This window comes from Megascapheus bottae, chromosome 2 (assembly GCF_031878675.1).
Source record: "Megascapheus bottae isolate mThoBot1 chromosome 2, mThoBot2.hap1, whole genome shotgun sequence".
In the NCBI taxonomy this organism is placed as follows: Eukaryota; Metazoa; Chordata; class Mammalia; order Rodentia; family Geomyidae; genus Megascapheus; species Megascapheus bottae.
The window spans coordinates 78799204-78816866 of record NC_143510.1 but is presented as its reverse complement, the minus strand read 5'-3'; the positions used below and the strand labels follow the sequence as shown (position 1 = coordinate 78816866).

Sequence of the window (17663 nt, the reverse complement as noted above, 5' to 3'; positions counted from 1 at the left end):
TGGGAACCCTTTCAATAGTTTAATCCTATTTACTCTTTTCCTCCTGGTCATGGGGCTTGAATTTGGGACCTGGACACTGTCTCTAAGCTATTTTGCTCATGGTTAATGCTCTACCATTTGAGCTACAGTGCCACTTCTGATTTTCTAGTGGTTAATTAGAATAAGAATCTCACAGGACTTTACTGCCTAGACTGACTTCCAACTGTGATCCTTAGACCTCAGCCTCCTGAATAGCTAGGAATACAGCCATGAACCACCAGTGCCCAGCTTATTTACTTTTCTGGTATATTTCTGTTACATTTTTTTTCTCCTGAAATATTACAAATTTACTGTTTATGTGTTTGCTGAATTTTGGGGCATTACTGAGGTATGAACTCAGGGCCTCAAACATTATATACCACAAAGCCACACCTCTCTGAGTATATTTTTAATTTTCAGTATACTTCAGTTAGCTTCTTTTCATTATTTCTACTTTATTCCTATAATTTAAATGACAGTGTGGTAGATTTTAAATAGCTGCACTTTTTAATATACCTGGAATAATAAAACAGTAGAATAAAAATCAACTGACAAGCTATGTCATTCTCTGAATCTACCCTTTATCAGTCAAAAAGATTATCATCATGGCAAAGGACATAGCTAGCAAGATAAACAGAAAGGCCACAGAGTGGAAGATCTTTACTAGCCATAAAATAGACAAGGGATTCATATCTAAAATATACTTAGAATACAAAAAAATCTCCCATAAACAAACCCTCAAAGAAACAACCACTCCATAAAAAAAGACTTAAAGAGAGACTTCTCTGAAGAGGAAAATAGAATGGCCAATAGACACATGAAGAAATACTTCATATCTCTGGCCATAAAAGAAATGCAAATCAAAACAACTTGGAGATTCCACATCACGCCAGTCAGAATGGCCATTATCAAGAAATATAACAACAAATGCTGGTGGGGATATGGTCAGAAGGGAACTCTAATGCACTGTTGGTGGGAGTGTAAACTTGTTCAGCCCTGGAAAGCAGTATGGAGGTTCCTCAAAAAACTAAACATGCAAGGAAGAAATGGGATAGAAAGAAGGAACCACTGAAACTAAGTAATGAAAGACCATGTACATATCACTTGATCAGGAAGAAATAATTTTATCATTCATGTTTGAAGAGTTAAACTTTTTCCTATGTAAAACTTGAGGTCTTTGTATTTTTGTTAATCATAAGCTTTGTAAATCAGAATGATGATCCGCATAAGTGTGAATGTAAAAATGAGTATGCATGTAATTACTCAACCTCAAAAAAAAAGACTAAACATAGAGCTCTCCTATGATGCAGAAATTCCACTTCTGGGCATTTACCAAAATGTCCACAAACAAGTCCATACTAAAGCTACCAGCAAATTCATGTTCACTGCAGCATTATTTACCATAGCTTAAGATATGGAACTAATCCAGATGCCCCTCAGCAGATGAATGGATCAAGAAAATGTGGTATATTTACACCATGGGATTCTATGCTGCTCTAAGAAAGAATGATATTGTCCCATTTGTAAGGAAATGGAAAGACCTGGAAAAAAATCATATTAAGTGAAGAAAGCCAGACCCAAAGAAACATAAGCTCCACAATTTCCCTCATTTGAAACAATTAGTAATATGTTTAGGATTCTCCTAATAGAGGATCACAATAGTTCAAAACCTATGTACATATGTCCATATAGGATGAGGCTAAGTGAAATGAACTCCAGTATATGGAAATAAGAGGTTTGTCTTTGTGATTGTTATTCTCAATTTACTATGTGAAGCTACTTCTTTTCTCTTCTTTTCCCTTTAAAGTTTATCTCATGTTGCTACTGTATCTGACTTTGGTACCTGGTATATTGTATATCCATTTATTTGTTTATTTGAAAATGGGAAGGTAAGGGAAAAACAAGATGAATGGGAGGGACTGAAAGAGGGAAAGTAGAAGGAAAACATAGGAAGTAATGTACCCACTACCTGCTGAAGATAACCCCTCTGTACATCACCCCAACAAAATTTTAAAAAATAAAAAAGAAGTAATATACCCACTACCTGATGAATGTAAGTAACCCCTCAATACATCACCCCAACAATAAAATACAATAAAAAATTCCCTTCTAGGGGCCGGGAGTTTGGCCTAGTGGTTAAAGTGCTTGCCTAGCATGCACGAAGACCTGGTTCGATTCCTCGGCAACCACATACATAGAAAAAAGCTGGAAGTGGTGCTGAGGTTCAAGTGGTAGAGCTCTAGCCTTGAGAAAGTCCAAGGACAGTGTTCAGGCCCTGAGCTCAAGCCCAACACTGGTAAAAAAAAAATTCCCTTCTATAAAAAAATAATGAAAGTAAATAGAAAAAGAAAAGTGGCTGGGAGTTTAGCCTAGTGGTAGAGTACTTGCCTAGCATGCACAAAGGCCCAGGTTCAATTCCTCAGTACCATCTACATAGAAAAGTCAGAAGTGGTGCTGTGACTCAAGTGGCAGCACACCAGCCTTGAGGAAAAAACCCCAAGGACAGTGCTCAGGCCCTGAGTTCAAGCTCCAGGACTGGCCAAAAAAGAAAATGTGGTATATATACACAATGCTGCCATCAAAAAGAATGACATGGCCACATTTGTAAGGAAACAGAAAGACTAGGGAAAAATCATATTAATGAAGTCAGCCAGAAACAAAGAAACATAGACTCCATGGTTTCCCTCATTTGTAAGATCTAGTATATGTCTAGGATTTTCCTAGCAGAGGATCACAATAGTGCAAAAGCTATGTACATATGACCATACCGATGCTAAGTGAAATAAACTTCATGATATGGAAACAAGAGGGTTTTCTTTGTGGGTGTTCTTTTTTATTCTTGGGGTAATGTTTAAAGGTTACAATTACATTGTTAGGTAGTAGGTGCATTACTTACACACTGACACACTGATACCCCTTCTCATGTTTTCGTCCCTGTTTCCCTCCTCCCACACCCTCCCAATCATCTTGTTTTCCCCCCTTACCTTCCCTATTTCAAATAAACAAATAAATACACATATAATATGCCAGGTAACAAATTCAATACAGTAACCACATGAGATTAACCATTGGGAGAAAAAAGAGAAAAGAAATAACATAGTACATTAAGAACAACAATCACAAAGATAAGCCTCTTGTTTCCATATCCTAACATTCATTTCGTTTAGTCTCATCTTATGTGACTTATGTGCATAGCTTTTGAGCTATTGTGATCCTCTGCTAGGGGGGTCCTAGATGTGTACTAATTACAAATGAGAGAAACTATTGAGTCTAGGTTCCTTTGGGTCTGGCTGACTTCATTAATATGATATTTTCCAAGTCTTTTCATTTCCTTACGAATGGGGCAGTGTCATTCTTTCTGATGCAGCATGTGGGTGTTGTTTTTGGTATACTATATGAAGTTACTTTTCTTTATTTTTCCCCCATATGGGTCATAACTTGTTGCCATTGTATTTGATTTTGGTACCTAGTATACTGTATATATAATTAGGGAAGGAAAGCAAAACAACAAAATGGTGAGAAAAGGAAAAGGGTGTAATAATGATACTCACAAGACAATACCTTAGAAATGAACTTTACAGTCTGGTGAGGGGAGGCTATGGGGGAGGGAAAGTGGGAAAAAATGTGGGAGAGGTAAGAATGTTCAACAAGAAATGCACTCACTACTTTAAGTATGGAACCCTCTGTGCATACCCCTGACAATAAAATTGGATTTAAAAAAGATTATTGTAGGCCAGGAGTTTGGCCTAGTGGTAGAGTGCTTGCCTAGCATGCACGAAGACTGGGTTCGATTCCTTGGTACCATACATAGAAAAAGCCAGAAGTGGTGCTGAGGCTCAAGTGGTAGAGTTCTAGCCTTGAGAAAAATCCAAGGACAGTGCTCAGGCCCTGAGCTCAAGCCCAGGACTGGCAAAGAAAAAAAAAAAAGGTTATTGTGTATTGTGTAGATTAAATGTACTAAGGTTAGTTTATGTAGCAGGTAGACTACAGTACATGTTTCCATTACATTCAAATAAAATAAATTACTAGAATAAGGTATTTTAGTTAACCTTAATGCAAGCTGCATACTATAAATAAAATAATAATGAAATACAGAGAATCAAATGAAAACTGAAGAAAAATATCAGTTTACACTTATCCCAGGTTTTGTAGGTTTCATAGTAAAGATACATTTTAAAATAATTATCCAAATGTCCTTACCTTAAGAGAATCGCTATTTTGTAGTTGTATTAACATATCAATAAGTAATTCTGCTCCAAAATAGAATGGTATAACAGAAGTACAGAGGAAGCCATCCTGGCTAATTGAAAATGTTTTGTAAAGATCCACTGCCTGTTTAAGTAGCATCTGCAGCTGTTGAGTAAAGTTCCAAAAGACACGGCAGCAGTTCTGAAGTAGAGTCCAATAACCACCTCGGTGAGCAAGAACCTAAGGAGAAAACAACCGTCAAGGCTCCGAAGTCCCAAAAGGTGTAGAAGTCTACAAACATAGATGTCAATAATAAAAACAGGCTGGGCACCATATAACAAATGATTGTTGTCCTTAATGTACTATGTTGTCTCTCATCTCCTTTGCTGTCCCTTGGTTATCTCATATTGTTATAGTATCTCACTTTGTTATCTGATATATTGAATTTATTTGAATTTGGTTATTTGAAATTTGATAGGGAAGGGGGGAAAATCAAGACGGGTGGGGAGTGTAGAGGGGAGGGTAATGGGTACCAAGACATGTGAAAGGGTATCAATGTATGTGAATTAATGCACCTTCTATCTGGCAAATATCATGTAACCCTTTTACTAATTACAATTAAAAAAAAGCAAAAAAAAAAAAAAACAGGCTGGGCACCAGTGGCTCACACCTGTAATCCTAGCTACTCAGGAGGCTGAGATCTGAGAATAGCAAAAGCCAGCCCAGACACAAAAAGTTTATGATACTGTTCTCACCAATTAACCACCGGAAAATGGGAAGTGGTGCTGTGGTTCAAGGGGTAGGGCAGTAGACTTGAGCTGAAGAGCTCAGGGGCAGCACCCAGGCCCAGAGTTCAAGTCCCATGACTGACAATAATAATGCTAGATACTATAATGGGGTGTTTCCATGCACTATTTAATTTAATCCAAATACTAATCCTGTGAGGTAGGTGTACTAGAATTCTACTCAGTGAGGAGAAAGTGAAGTCATGTGCTGACCTGCCCATGGTCATCAGAATAAGATGCAGAGTAGGATTTGTGTCCCAATGGTCTGAAGCTGAAGATGCAGCAGTGAGAGCAAATGAATCTGCCTTCGTGCTGCTAGCATTTTGTAAAAAAGGCAAACTCTGGGAAGTAGACAACACTCTACTCTATTTCAGGTAGTAATAAAGTATATAAAGAACATGAACACAGAAATAGGTCGGAATGGGAAACGGTATGAAGGTAAAACAGGACACTTTTTCAGGAAAAAAAGTCCTCTCTAATGAGGTAGCACTTGAGTGGGAACCAACGCATTGTATAAAGGCGGGAGTTTTGGGGTACTGGGGGGATGGAATATTTGAAGCCCAGAGAGCAGTAAACCAAGGATGAAGGTTGAATGTACAGGCTGGGAAGGGAACAGGTTTATTGCTTTCAAGATCACAGGATGAGAGTGGGCTCAAGAAGAACAAGAAAAGAAGTGTGCAGAGCTCAGATCTTCCATAGCCCCTAAAGCTATGGAAGAAAGAAAAATAAGAGTCTATGCTCATGGTCAAGGGGATAATTGTGGTCTACCTGACATTTTATAAATTTCACCATATCCACTCCATGAAGAATACAGAAATCTAGATATTTTCTCTTGTCTAGAAAGAATAGCTGCCTTTACCACACAAAGTCCTTCCTGCTGTGAGCAAAAAAAAAAAAGCTCATTTCTTTATAACTAATGGTTCCAGTTCTGTTTTTAACAATTTACTAAAGAATATTTTAAAAGTACATAAAGTAGCAATTGTTTGGTCTATTGTATATTTTTGAACATGAGACAGAAAAATATTAAGAAGAAAATGTAAGTGGTCAACAGAGATAAGAGACTGGGCCATGAGGAGGCCTTTTCATAGCTGGAAAGTATCTTCCCACAGTACTAGAGGAGAAAAGGTTGTAGTTTCCTAGGAGACAGCAAGACCCCCAGAGACAAGCCTATGGCATCACAAGAGAGTCTGTGTCCTACATGTAGCATTAAAGCAGCAGGAGGTGTGTGTGAGTCATAGGAACTTCATGGACAAGGACAAAGGCTACATGGGCTGATTAGATAACATAGAACTGATGGAACTTTCTCTCCTGACAAGCTGACACTGAATAAGACTTCAGATTCAGAGAGGAGACACACCTCAAAAATGGCTGTGGCTAAATCCAATAAGATGAAGTCTCGTCAAAACTAAAATCATATATAGTAAGCAAATAAACACAGGGAATCTTACATGCCTGATTTTATAAGCTGAGACTTATATATGAGAAGATAGAAGAATTATATTACCATTGCTCTTCTGCAATATAAAAAGGTTTTCATAAAATGATCCAGTCCCAAATTTGCTGATCGTTCCTTTTCTTTGACATTAAGACTTAACTGAGAGTCAGACTCATACATTATTTTTGGCTTGCAAAGAAGACTTTCTTCCTTTGCTTTAGAATTTAGAAATTCAGAAAATTCTTCATCTACAGTACACAAAAGGTATAACATTATTTTAAAAGCATAAAATTAAGTTCCAGTAAACACAGCATAATAAAAAACATCAAATAAGCAATCCAGATAACAAATGCTCCATAAAGTCTGGAGCAAGTGTAGACTAACAGAAACAAGACAGAGCATGGGAAGTTACCAGAGACAAATACTTAAATGTAAGAACATAGGTTGGATTTAGTCATGTATAAAAATTTAGAGAACATTTCATGCAACAGGGAAAGTAAAAGGAACAATGCAGAAGGAAGAATGAACACATTTAGGGGGAGCAATGACAAATACACTGTTTCTTTTTATTTCCTCCAGGTAGTTACATCCAGGACACATGCACTAGAGAGCAAGTTGCACTTCAAGTTCATCAGTGCAGTAGCCATGGCCATTCATTTTCCTGCTCGTATAGCAGCAAAACAGAAACATTGGGCTGTGTGTAATGGCATAGAACAAGAAGCTACGAGAGAGGCAGAGTCAGGACAGTAACAATTTGAGATCAGCATGGGAAAAGTTAGCAAGAACCTGGCTGAAAAAAGAAAAAGCTAAAAGCAAAAGCCTATGTGTGAGGGAAGAGGAAGATATATAGCTGAAATGGTAAAATACTTGTCTAGTGAGCATGAGGCCCTAAACTCAATCCCATAATCCACCCCCAGGACTACAAAGCAGGAATATTTTTCCTGCCATGATCTTTTCCAACTCTGTACCAGTCAACAATTCTCAGTAGCAGAATATCCTATTGCTAATAGCATTTTAGGGTATATTCATGGAAAACTTACATATTATAATCTACATACAAAAATCCGTCTATGCCTATGAATTTACCTTCAATATACAAAAGTATGATGTACAAGTACCAGTCAAACCTAATTTATATTTAGAAGAAATTAGAAAGCATGTTAAGTATACAAATCAACACTACTGATGTATCAAGAACCTGATCAGCAATAATTTATAAGGATCTTAAAATGCCAGTATGAAAACTATATAAATGGGTTTGTAATGACATGAAGATAATAAAAATAAATTTTATTAGTGATATGAGTGACTGCCTATTGACTGGGAAGTGTGTTTAGGTCTTCTGTCTTTGCAGGAAAAGGTTATAAAATCAGTCAATTTTGGCAAACACCAGTCATCAGCACAGCACTCAGATCCATAGACTTGTTGTGCAGTCTCTCTACTTCCTGGGGTCCCCTGACACCTAACATTTCTTGGCCCTGATAGTAAAATATTATTTCATTCATCTTGGAGCAAGCTTTTACAAAAATGTCAGAGATCCTAGGACAAGAATGGACTGTCCTCTGACAATAAGTTTAGCTGTTATGAATATTTTTGTGTCTGTTTTGTATTACTACATTCAGTGGAATTAGAAGTTACTTTAACTAAATCAGTAGAAATAATAAGTCTGATAACAATTCTTCAACTATCTTGAACCACTCAATGCAACAACATTTGACAATAGCAGAATAGACAAATTGGCTTTTGGTAGAAACCACTTCTGAATATATGTGATCTCACCAAAAAATATCTATTTTTTGTGGGTCATGAGGCTTGAACTCTGGGTCTGGGCATTGTCCCTAAGCTCCTCAGCTCAAGGCTACCACCCTACCCCTGGAGTCAGAGCCCCACTTCCCATTTTCTAGTGATTTATTGGAGATAAGAGTCTCAAGATCTTTTGTGCCCAAGTTGGCTTTGAACCTTGATCCTCAGATCTCAGCCTCCCAGGTAGCTAGGATTACAGGTGTGAGTCATTGTGCCAGGCAAAATATCTAATTCTTAATACAGCAAATTCTATATCAAACCTCTATGAACACCAAGTGCAGGTGGCTTATGGAATCCTAACTACTCAGGAAACTGAGGAATGAGGACTGAAATTCAAAACCAGCCTGGGCACAAAAATCTTGAAACTCTTATCTCCAATTAAATACCAAAAAGATGGAAGTGGAACTGGTGGGCTCAAGTGGTAGAAAGAACTCCTGAAGCACAAAGACGGGGACAGCACCCAGACCCTGAGTCTTGAATTCAAGCCCCAGAACCAGTATCATACACACACACACACACACACACACACACACACACACACACACACACACACACACCTCAAGTAAATATAAATAGATGGAGTTTAGGAAAATGGCATGTGCCCAGGAGTGTGTGTGTGTGTGTGTGTGTGTGTGTGTGTGTGTGTGTGTGTGTGTGTGTGTGTATGTGTGTGTGGGTATAAAATAAAAATCTAGAAACAATTAGATAGCAAATTAAAGTACTTATTTTACCTGGTAATAAATTTCCCACTGTTTTGGCAGTTGAAAGGAATTTAAGTATTTCTTTATAGTTTTCTATACTCAATTTTGTTGTTGGTAATACAGTTCCTGAATTATATAGTGAGAATAGATTAGGATCACATGTTCGGAAACTGCAAATATAAATAAACCACATTTAAAAACAAATAGGCAAAAATAAATCAAGTATATCAAATACACTTTTAGCCTTAAAATATATAATAAGCTCTCAAACATTTTGATGTGTTCTCAAATTTTAGAACATAAAAATATTTGTGAACTTAAAGCCTTTCTTGGGCCAGGAATATGACCTAGAGGACAGAGTACTTGCCTAACTATACACGAAGCCCCGTGTTCGACTGCTTAGTACCAAATTTACAGAAAAAGCTGGAAGTGGTGTTGTGACTCAAGTGGTAGAGCACTAGCTTTCAGAAAGCCTAAGGATAGTGCCCAGGCCCTGAGTTCAAGCCCCAGGACTAGCAAAGAAAGCCTCTATTAACTTCTAAAATTACACAACTTTGCTCTTAGGAATTTTAACATTAATATCTAGTTCCTTGAATGTGCCCTTGAAAATGAAAATTGAAAAATCTATACTCACTTAATGGGTATTAGAACAATAATTTATATCGGGTTAAAGCCAACTGATTTAAGCTCATCTTAGCAGAGATGCATACTATATAGAACGAAATGTCCATAGTTGCTATTTAAAAAAAAATAAAGATGCCGGGAGAAATGGCTCATGCCTGTAATCCTAGCTATTCAGGAGGCAAAGACCTAAGGATCAAGGTTCAAAGCCAGCCCGGGCACAAAAGGACCTGAGACTCACTTCCGATTAACCTCTAGGAAAGAGGAAATGGGGCTTGGCTCAAGGGTAGAGTGGTAGCCTTGAGCAGAAGGGCTCAGGGAAAACACACAGGCCCAGGGATAGGGCAGTAGCCTTGAGCTGAAGAGCTCAGGGACAGTGCCCAGACCAAGTTCAAGCCCCATTACCCACAAAAATAAATAAAAATAAAGATTAAGTCATAAACAGCTTTCTAGCAAAACAATTAAATAACTACTGTATATATATTTCAGGTCTTCATAAAATCAAAGTTAGCAGCAAGTTACAATATACAGATTTAGTCAATGTCTTATTGTGCTATAGTAAGTAAATAAACACAGGGTATTTTACATGCCTGATTTTATAGGCTGAGACTTATGTATATTATATATAACCATTGAACATTTTAAATGGTCATAGGAACATAGCTATTAAACTATTATAATCCTCTACTAGAACTATCCTAGGCACATACTAATTATTAAAACTGAGGGGAACCAGGGAGCCTATGTTTCTTCAGATCTGCTTACTTCACTTAATATCATTCTTTTTCAAGTCTTTCCATTTCATTGCCAACATGGTGATGTCATTCTTTCTGATGGAAGCATAGAATTCCATTATTTATATATACCATATTGTCTTAATCCATTCATCTACTGAGGGCCATCTGGGTTGGTTCCATATCTTAGATATTGCCTATCCATCCCTGTTACATTTAGTCAGAAGAAAATAGTCAAGAAAGATAATACTTCCTTGAACTTTAATTGTAGGTACTCGTGATACAATCTAGCAGTCTTTGACCATCTTAAGTGCTGCAGGTAACTCAGTACTTGGCAAGTATTTTTTATATGAATGCCACTATGTTTTTTAATGGTACCATGGCACTCCATATTATGTACTTCTATCTGTATCTTCTTCAACACTTAGTCAAAAACACTCAAAGAATCAAAAATGTCTATTGAACTAATGACAGATCTTGGATTATATAGGAAAATATAATCTCTAGTTATAGAAATTTCAAACACAGAAAAATATTTTCATAAGGCATACTAATATTTTCATGGAATTACCCTTGCACTGAAAACTAGACTGACACATATGCAGGATGTACAAAAGTTAGAAATTCATGAGTAACACTATGTTATCTGATATATTGAATTTATTTGTATTTGGATATTTGAAATTTGATAGGGAAGGGGGGAAAACCAAGACGAGTAGGGGGTGTGGGGGGGGGAGGGAAATGGGTACCAAGACATGTGAAAGGGTATCAATGTATGTGAATTAATGCACCTTCTATCTGGCAAATATCATGTAACCCTTTTACTAATTACAATTAAAAAAATGAAAAAAAAAAGAAATTCATGAGTAAGCAATTATATCCCCAGCTCTTGTTGGGAAAAGATTCTGACATGAAGAAAGAACAGCACTGGAGGAAGATCAACACCAAACTTTAGACTGTATTACAGAGCTATAGCAACCAAAACAGCTTAGTACTGGCACAAGAACAAGCCTAAGGACCAATGGAATACAACTGAAGACCCAGAAATCAACCCACAGACCTATAGCCACCTAATCTAAGGGAGCCAAAAAAAATAGAATGGAAGAAAGACCACCTCTCCAACAAAGGGTGCTGGCAGAATTGGTTAAATACCTGCAGAAAAAGTTGGATCCTTCTGTGTCACACTGCGCCAGGATTAATTACAAATGCATCGAAGACCTTGAGGTAAACCTAAGCAGGCCTAGGCCTCCTTGGCACAGGTCGAAACTTTCTTCATAAAGACCCAGAAACAACAAATTAAAGAAAGTTTGGACAAGTAGGACTGCATTAGACTGCAGAGCTTCTTTATGGCAAAGGACAAAGCTAGCAAGTTAAATAAAAAGCCCACAGAGTGGGAGAAGATCTTCACTAACCATACAACAGACAAAGGCCTCATATCTAAAATATATCTACAGAAAAAAAAATTAAATCTCCTTAAAACAGATCTTCAAAGACACAACCATCCCATTAAAAGATGGGCCAAAGATTTAAAGAGAGACCTCTCTGAAGAAGAAATAAGAATAGCCTATAGACACATGAAGAAATGCTCAACATCTCTGGCCATAAAAGAAATGCAAATCAAAACAACTTTGAGATTCTACCTCACTCCAGTTAGAATGGCCATAATCAAGAAATCTAATAACAACAGATAATGGTGGGGATGTGGCAAGGAGGGATCAATACTACACTGTTGCTGGGAGTGTAAACTCGTTCAACCACTATGGAAAACAGTATGGCAGTTCCTCAAAAGACTAAACATAGAGCTCCCCTATGACCCAGTAATTCCACTACTAGGCATTTACCCAATCGTCCAGAAACAAGAACATACTAAAGCCACTAGCCCAATGATGTTCATTGCAGCACTACTTACCATAGCAAAGACATGGAACCAACCCAGATGTCCCTCAGTAGATGATTGAATCAAGATGTGATACTTATACACAATGGAATTCTACGCAGCCATCAGAAAGAATGACATTGCCTCATTTGTAAGGAAATGGAAAGACTTGAAAAAAAAATCATATTAAGTGAAATAAGCCAGACTCAAAGGAACATAGGCTCAATGGTTTCCCTCATTTGTAATAATCAGTAAACACCTAGGACTCTCCTAGCAGAGGATTACAATAGCTCAAAACCTAGGTACATAAGATCATATAGGATGAGACTAAATGAAAGGATTTCCAGGATATGAAAACAAGAGCTTTATCTTGTGTGATTGTTGTTCTTAATGTACTATGTTATTTCTTTTGTTTTATTGCCCTTTGGTCAATCTCATATTGTTACTGTATCTGACTTTGTTAACTGGTATATTATATATACATTTATTTGTTTATTTGATATAGGATAGGGAAGAGGGGAAAACAAGATGTTTGGGAAGGGGTGGGGAAGGGAAATGGGGACAAAAACCATGAGAAGGGGTATCAATGTGTGAGAAATAATGCATCTACTACCTAGTGAATGTAACTGTAACTCCTCTAATACATTACCCCTATAATGATTTTTTTTAAGTACAGCAATGACTAGAATACACTGAGATGTTTTATAAGCCACAGTTTCACCAACATTTGAGGCTTGAGCACACAAATACACAATCTATGTTCATGAGGCTAACAAAGCATAATTTACTAATAATATACTATACCTGACCATCGGGTGTGAAGTGCCAGGTTTCAACTTCATTCGCTCCCCTAGCTTTTGTAAAAGCAAGTGGTAGTGCGCGCTTGCCAGAAACAAGTTCATCTGAGCTCTCCAAGGCATCTCCTCAAGAAATATTTGATGAAACCTCTTCCTTCTAACATAACTTGTTACTAGAGGAGTAAAGCAATCTTTGAGGCATCGGTATGCTACTTTTCTAACATCAGCTCTCTTATTTCTGCCAAGGGAGAAAGAAGTTTTAAAATTACACAACATCCAAGTATTTAATAAAGAAAAAAATTGCTAGTTTTCACAAAGTACATTAAGGAGACCCTTGACTTCCCTTATGCAAATCTTTCTAGCTTATGTATCATTTCCTCAGTGTTAAAAATGTGAAATAGGAGGGAAAAGAAGACAAGCATAAGCACCAGGGACAAAAAAGGGAGACAATACATATTGCCTTGAAGCTCTGAAAAATTCAACTCAACCTAGAGATTTTCTTTTCCATAACCAAAAGGTGACTGGGATTTAGTGCTCATACTTATGGAGCAAATTTTTGCTTTACATGAGACTCTAAAGGAATAAAATTGTAAAGTTTAAATTCATATTCTATATGCTATAAAAATATTCAAATTTTAGCTAATATTTAATTTTGGTTTTAGTTTTGATTTGAGCTGTAATTTCACTATGTTGCCTGGACTGGCTTCAAATTCCTACCTCACCCTTTACATATTTTAGTGATATGTTAGATGGATTCCTAATAAATATTAATTTTTTAAGTTATGATGAAAATTTCAAAGGCAAATTCCAAAATAAATATTAGTCTTTTCCCTATGTGAGGAGGTCAGTTCTCAAAAGACCAGTAAGAACCCTGGAGATTAGCCATGTTCTTCTTGCCCTGTGAATTGAAAATGAGGAGAGAGTGAGAAGAGAGGCTTCCTTCAGTTGTGATGCTGACTGACAGACTTCCCATGGCTTGGAAGAGCACTAACATCAGCTCATCAACAATGGAAAATGCCTCTCCTTCCATCATCTGAATATTATGGAATTAACATGTTAACATTATGGAATTCTAACAACCATATTTACCACTGTGGTAGTGATGGTCACACATGTTTTACAAATTATTTAGGATAAAATATATATATATATACTTGCATGCATATAAAATTTCTGTAATCTGAATGAGGTCCATGAATTGTATCAGTGTCAATTTCCTGTGATATTGTACAATACCCACACAATTATTCTTAAAACTAGGTGAAGGTCTACTATCTGGTGAATGTAACTGTAACCCCTCTATACATTACCCCAACAATAAAAAAGAAAATTAAAATTGAAAAAGAAAATAATTTTTAAAAATTAGGTGAAGGCTTTATGGAGTCACTTTCTTATAACTGCATATAAATCTACAATTATCTGAAAATAAAATGCCAGATACAACAAGTATGTCTATATCATAAAGTATTCAAGATTAAATTTAGGGCTTTCGACTACAGACTAGAAAGCAAAGGAAACACGAGGCTGGAATACTGCAAAGGAATCTGATCACAGTTTACCCATTCAAAGGATTAAAAAGTTGATCTAATAAAGCAAAGAATAAAACAATGGTTTCTAAAAATAATATGTAGAACGAGAAACAGATGTTGGATAATAGGTACAAAAATATATTTCCCTACTACCTGACAAATGTAACTATAACCCCTCTCAATACCTTACTCTGACAATAAAATACAATAAAAAATACAGTTAAGTATTCTACCACAATAAGATAACAATACTCAACAATTATTTATTGTTTCAAAATTATCAGATTCTCAACACATAAAGAAGATAAATGTTAGAAGAGAGAAATTCTAAGTCATCGTACATTGATTATATACATGTATTGAATCAGCATACTATATCCTATAAGCATGTGTAAATATGATGTATCTATTTAAAAACATCAAAAGAGTATTAGATTCTCCTTCGAAATGAGGGGTCTCCTCACCACCTAAACTAGTTGCCATCAATTGTTCTATAATCAGTTATTCTATAGCATATCATTCTTCTCTTCAGAAAAGTTATAGGACTTTAAAATTTCTACGTGGTGAGTTTTAGTTAGTTACTTCACTCTTGTCGCTCATAAGTAAACTCCTTGAGTACTGTGATTTTATATGACTGGTATACCAGTATATCCTCAATACCCAAAATAATGCCTGACACCTTCCAATAAATGAGGTGGTTTTAATTTTTTATTTTAATGTATACAGGGGTTACAGTTATATTCGTCAGATAGAAGGTACATTGTTTCTCACACATTGATACCCCTCTTCTCATGTTTTTGTCCCCATTTCCCTCCCCCGACCCCCTCCCCTAAATGAGGTGGTTTTTATTTTTAATTTTAATTTTTTGACCTGGGGCTAGAACTCAGTGCCTGTATGCTGTCCCTGAGTTGTTGTGTACAATGATAGCACTATTTCACCTGAGCCATAGCTTCACTTCCGGCTTTTTAGTAAACTAGAAATATGAGTCTCATGATCCCTATTTTCTGGGCTAGCTTTGAACCAAGATTCTCAGATTTCAGACTCTTGAGTAGCTATGACTTTAGGACTGAGCTCTGGCATCTTGCTCATATAGCTATAAATGTAAGGTTTTAATTCATTATTTAACTAATACCTTTCATGTTCTGGAATTTCAAGTAAATTTGGATTTCTGGAAAAATAATCCTTGAGGGTTTCCTTTCTTTTGCGTCTTCTCCTTTGTCCCACTTCTGAACTCTTAGTAAAGGGGATAAGAAAAATGTTCCAAATTAAATATAAGCTTAATGCTTAATTCCTAAGATTGAGACACAAAGATTTCTATCATTCAATTGAAATTACTATCAAATGTAATAGAAGTACCCCATAGACAAAGATCTCTATCTATAAAAAAAATCTTGCCAGGCACCGGTAGCTCATGCCTATAATCCATTTTAAATGATTCTAATAGAAATGAACTCCAAAAAATGGAAACAGAGTTTGTTGTTGTTGTTGTTGTTGTTGTTATTGTTATTGTTTTCCCCCCTTTGGTTTATAGCCTGTTGTCACTATTTTTTATTTTGGTACCTTGTGTCTTGTATATACATTTACCTGATTTGGGGGAGGGAAGAGGAACAACAAAATGTTGAGACAAAGGACAAAAGGTGAACCAACACAAAGGTAATACTCACAAGGCACTATGTTGAAAATGAACTTTACAACTTGGGAAAAGGGGAGTCAGGAGAAGAGGGAAAGTGGGAGAAAACAAGGAAAACACTGTTCAACAAGAAATTTACTCATTACCTTAATTATATAACTGTAACCTCTCTGTACATCACCTTTACCACAAAATCAAATTAAAAAAAAATTTTTTTGTTTCCATATTCTGGAGATCCTTTCATTTAGTCTTTTTGTTTGTTTGTTTGTTTTTTTATTGTAATTAGTAAAAGGGTTACATGATATTTGCCAGATAGAAGGTGCATTAATTCACATACATTGATACCCTTTCACATGTCTTAGTACCCATTACCCTCCCCCCTACACCCCCCACCCGTCTTGGTTTTCCTCCCTTCCCTATCAAATTTCAAATAACCAAATACAAATAAATTCAATATATCAGATAACAAAGTGAGATACTGTAACAATATGAGATACCCAAGGGACAGCAAAGGAGATGAGAGACAACATAGTACATTAAGGACAACAATCATTCGTTATATGGCTTTTGTTTCAATATCCTGGAGGTCCTTTCAATTAGCTTCATACTATATGGCCTTATGTATCAAGATTTTGCTCTATTGCAGATCTCTGGTAGTAGAGCCCAAGGTTTCTACTGATTATGACAAATGAGGGAAACCATTGAGCCTAAGTTCCTTTGAGTCTGGCTTACTTCACTTAATCAAATTTTAAAAAATTTAAAAACTAAGAAGAAACTTACTTTTCCGATCTCTATTATTACAGCTTTGAACTTCTTTGGATATTTTGCTGGCTTTTTACTAAAAATATTGTCTTTATATTTTTGTTTCTTTACTCCAAGTAAAGACTCATTCCTCCTAATATGAAAAGATAAAGTCAGCCAGAATGATCTGTAAAAAGATGTAGAACTATACCAAAGAAATAAAATTTTAATAAATGGCTATCACTGCAAGAAGAATGAAATCCGAACTGCCGTGTCCCATTCATAAATTACACAGTGTTCTCTGTCCAAAGAGGAATAGAAGTCTTCTCATAAAAGCAAATCGTCAGTCATACCACACTATAAAATACAAGAAACTAATGTGTCTATAAGAAATGGACAAGAGTTAAAAGCATCATGTAGACAGAACAGAAAATAAATACAGATACGACTCTTTACAACTGAGAAAAAAACTACATCAGAGTGATCCAAGACACATTTTCAGATTTTTTGGATATATCTTACCAACCCTCCAGTGACTACTGCCTTCTAGATACCAACAGAAGCCACACATTTTAGATATCTGCTGATCTTTCTTCTTCCCCTAATCATGAAAAGAAGTTCTTGACCTTATCTTCTCATTCATGAACTTTGGTGGATTCCCCTTCTCCAAATAATTATCCTTCTATTGATACTTAGTTCATTTTTCTGAAATTTATACAATTCTAGAATTTACATTTCTTTTAGTAAGTACTTGCCAGGTACAGCAAAATTCTGCTATAACCATAAGTGGAATAAAAAAATGTAA

The 17663-nt window shown here is 36.2% G+C and overlaps 1 protein-coding gene across 4 annotated transcripts in view; it reads right to left on the bottom strand.

The window, feature by feature from the left end:
• Cfap54 (cilia and flagella associated protein 54) overlaps positions 1-17663 on the bottom strand; it is a 270425-nt gene that overhangs the window by 139197 nt on the left and 113565 nt on the right. For all 4 annotated transcript variants that reach the window (XM_090328446.1, XM_090328444.1, XM_090328445.1 and 1 more), the window contains exons 31-36: positions 16898-17012; positions 15620-15720; positions 12966-13196; positions 8961-9100; positions 6496-6674; positions 4219-4446 (exon numbers count right to left, since the gene is read on the bottom strand). In XM_090328446.1, the coding sequence (XP_090184572.1) occupies positions 4219-4446; positions 6496-6674; positions 8961-9100; positions 12966-13196; positions 15620-15720; positions 16898-17012 (994 nt within the window). The remainder of the gene's footprint in view (positions 1-4218; positions 4447-6495; positions 6675-8960; positions 9101-12965; positions 13197-15619; positions 15721-16897; positions 17013-17663) is intronic.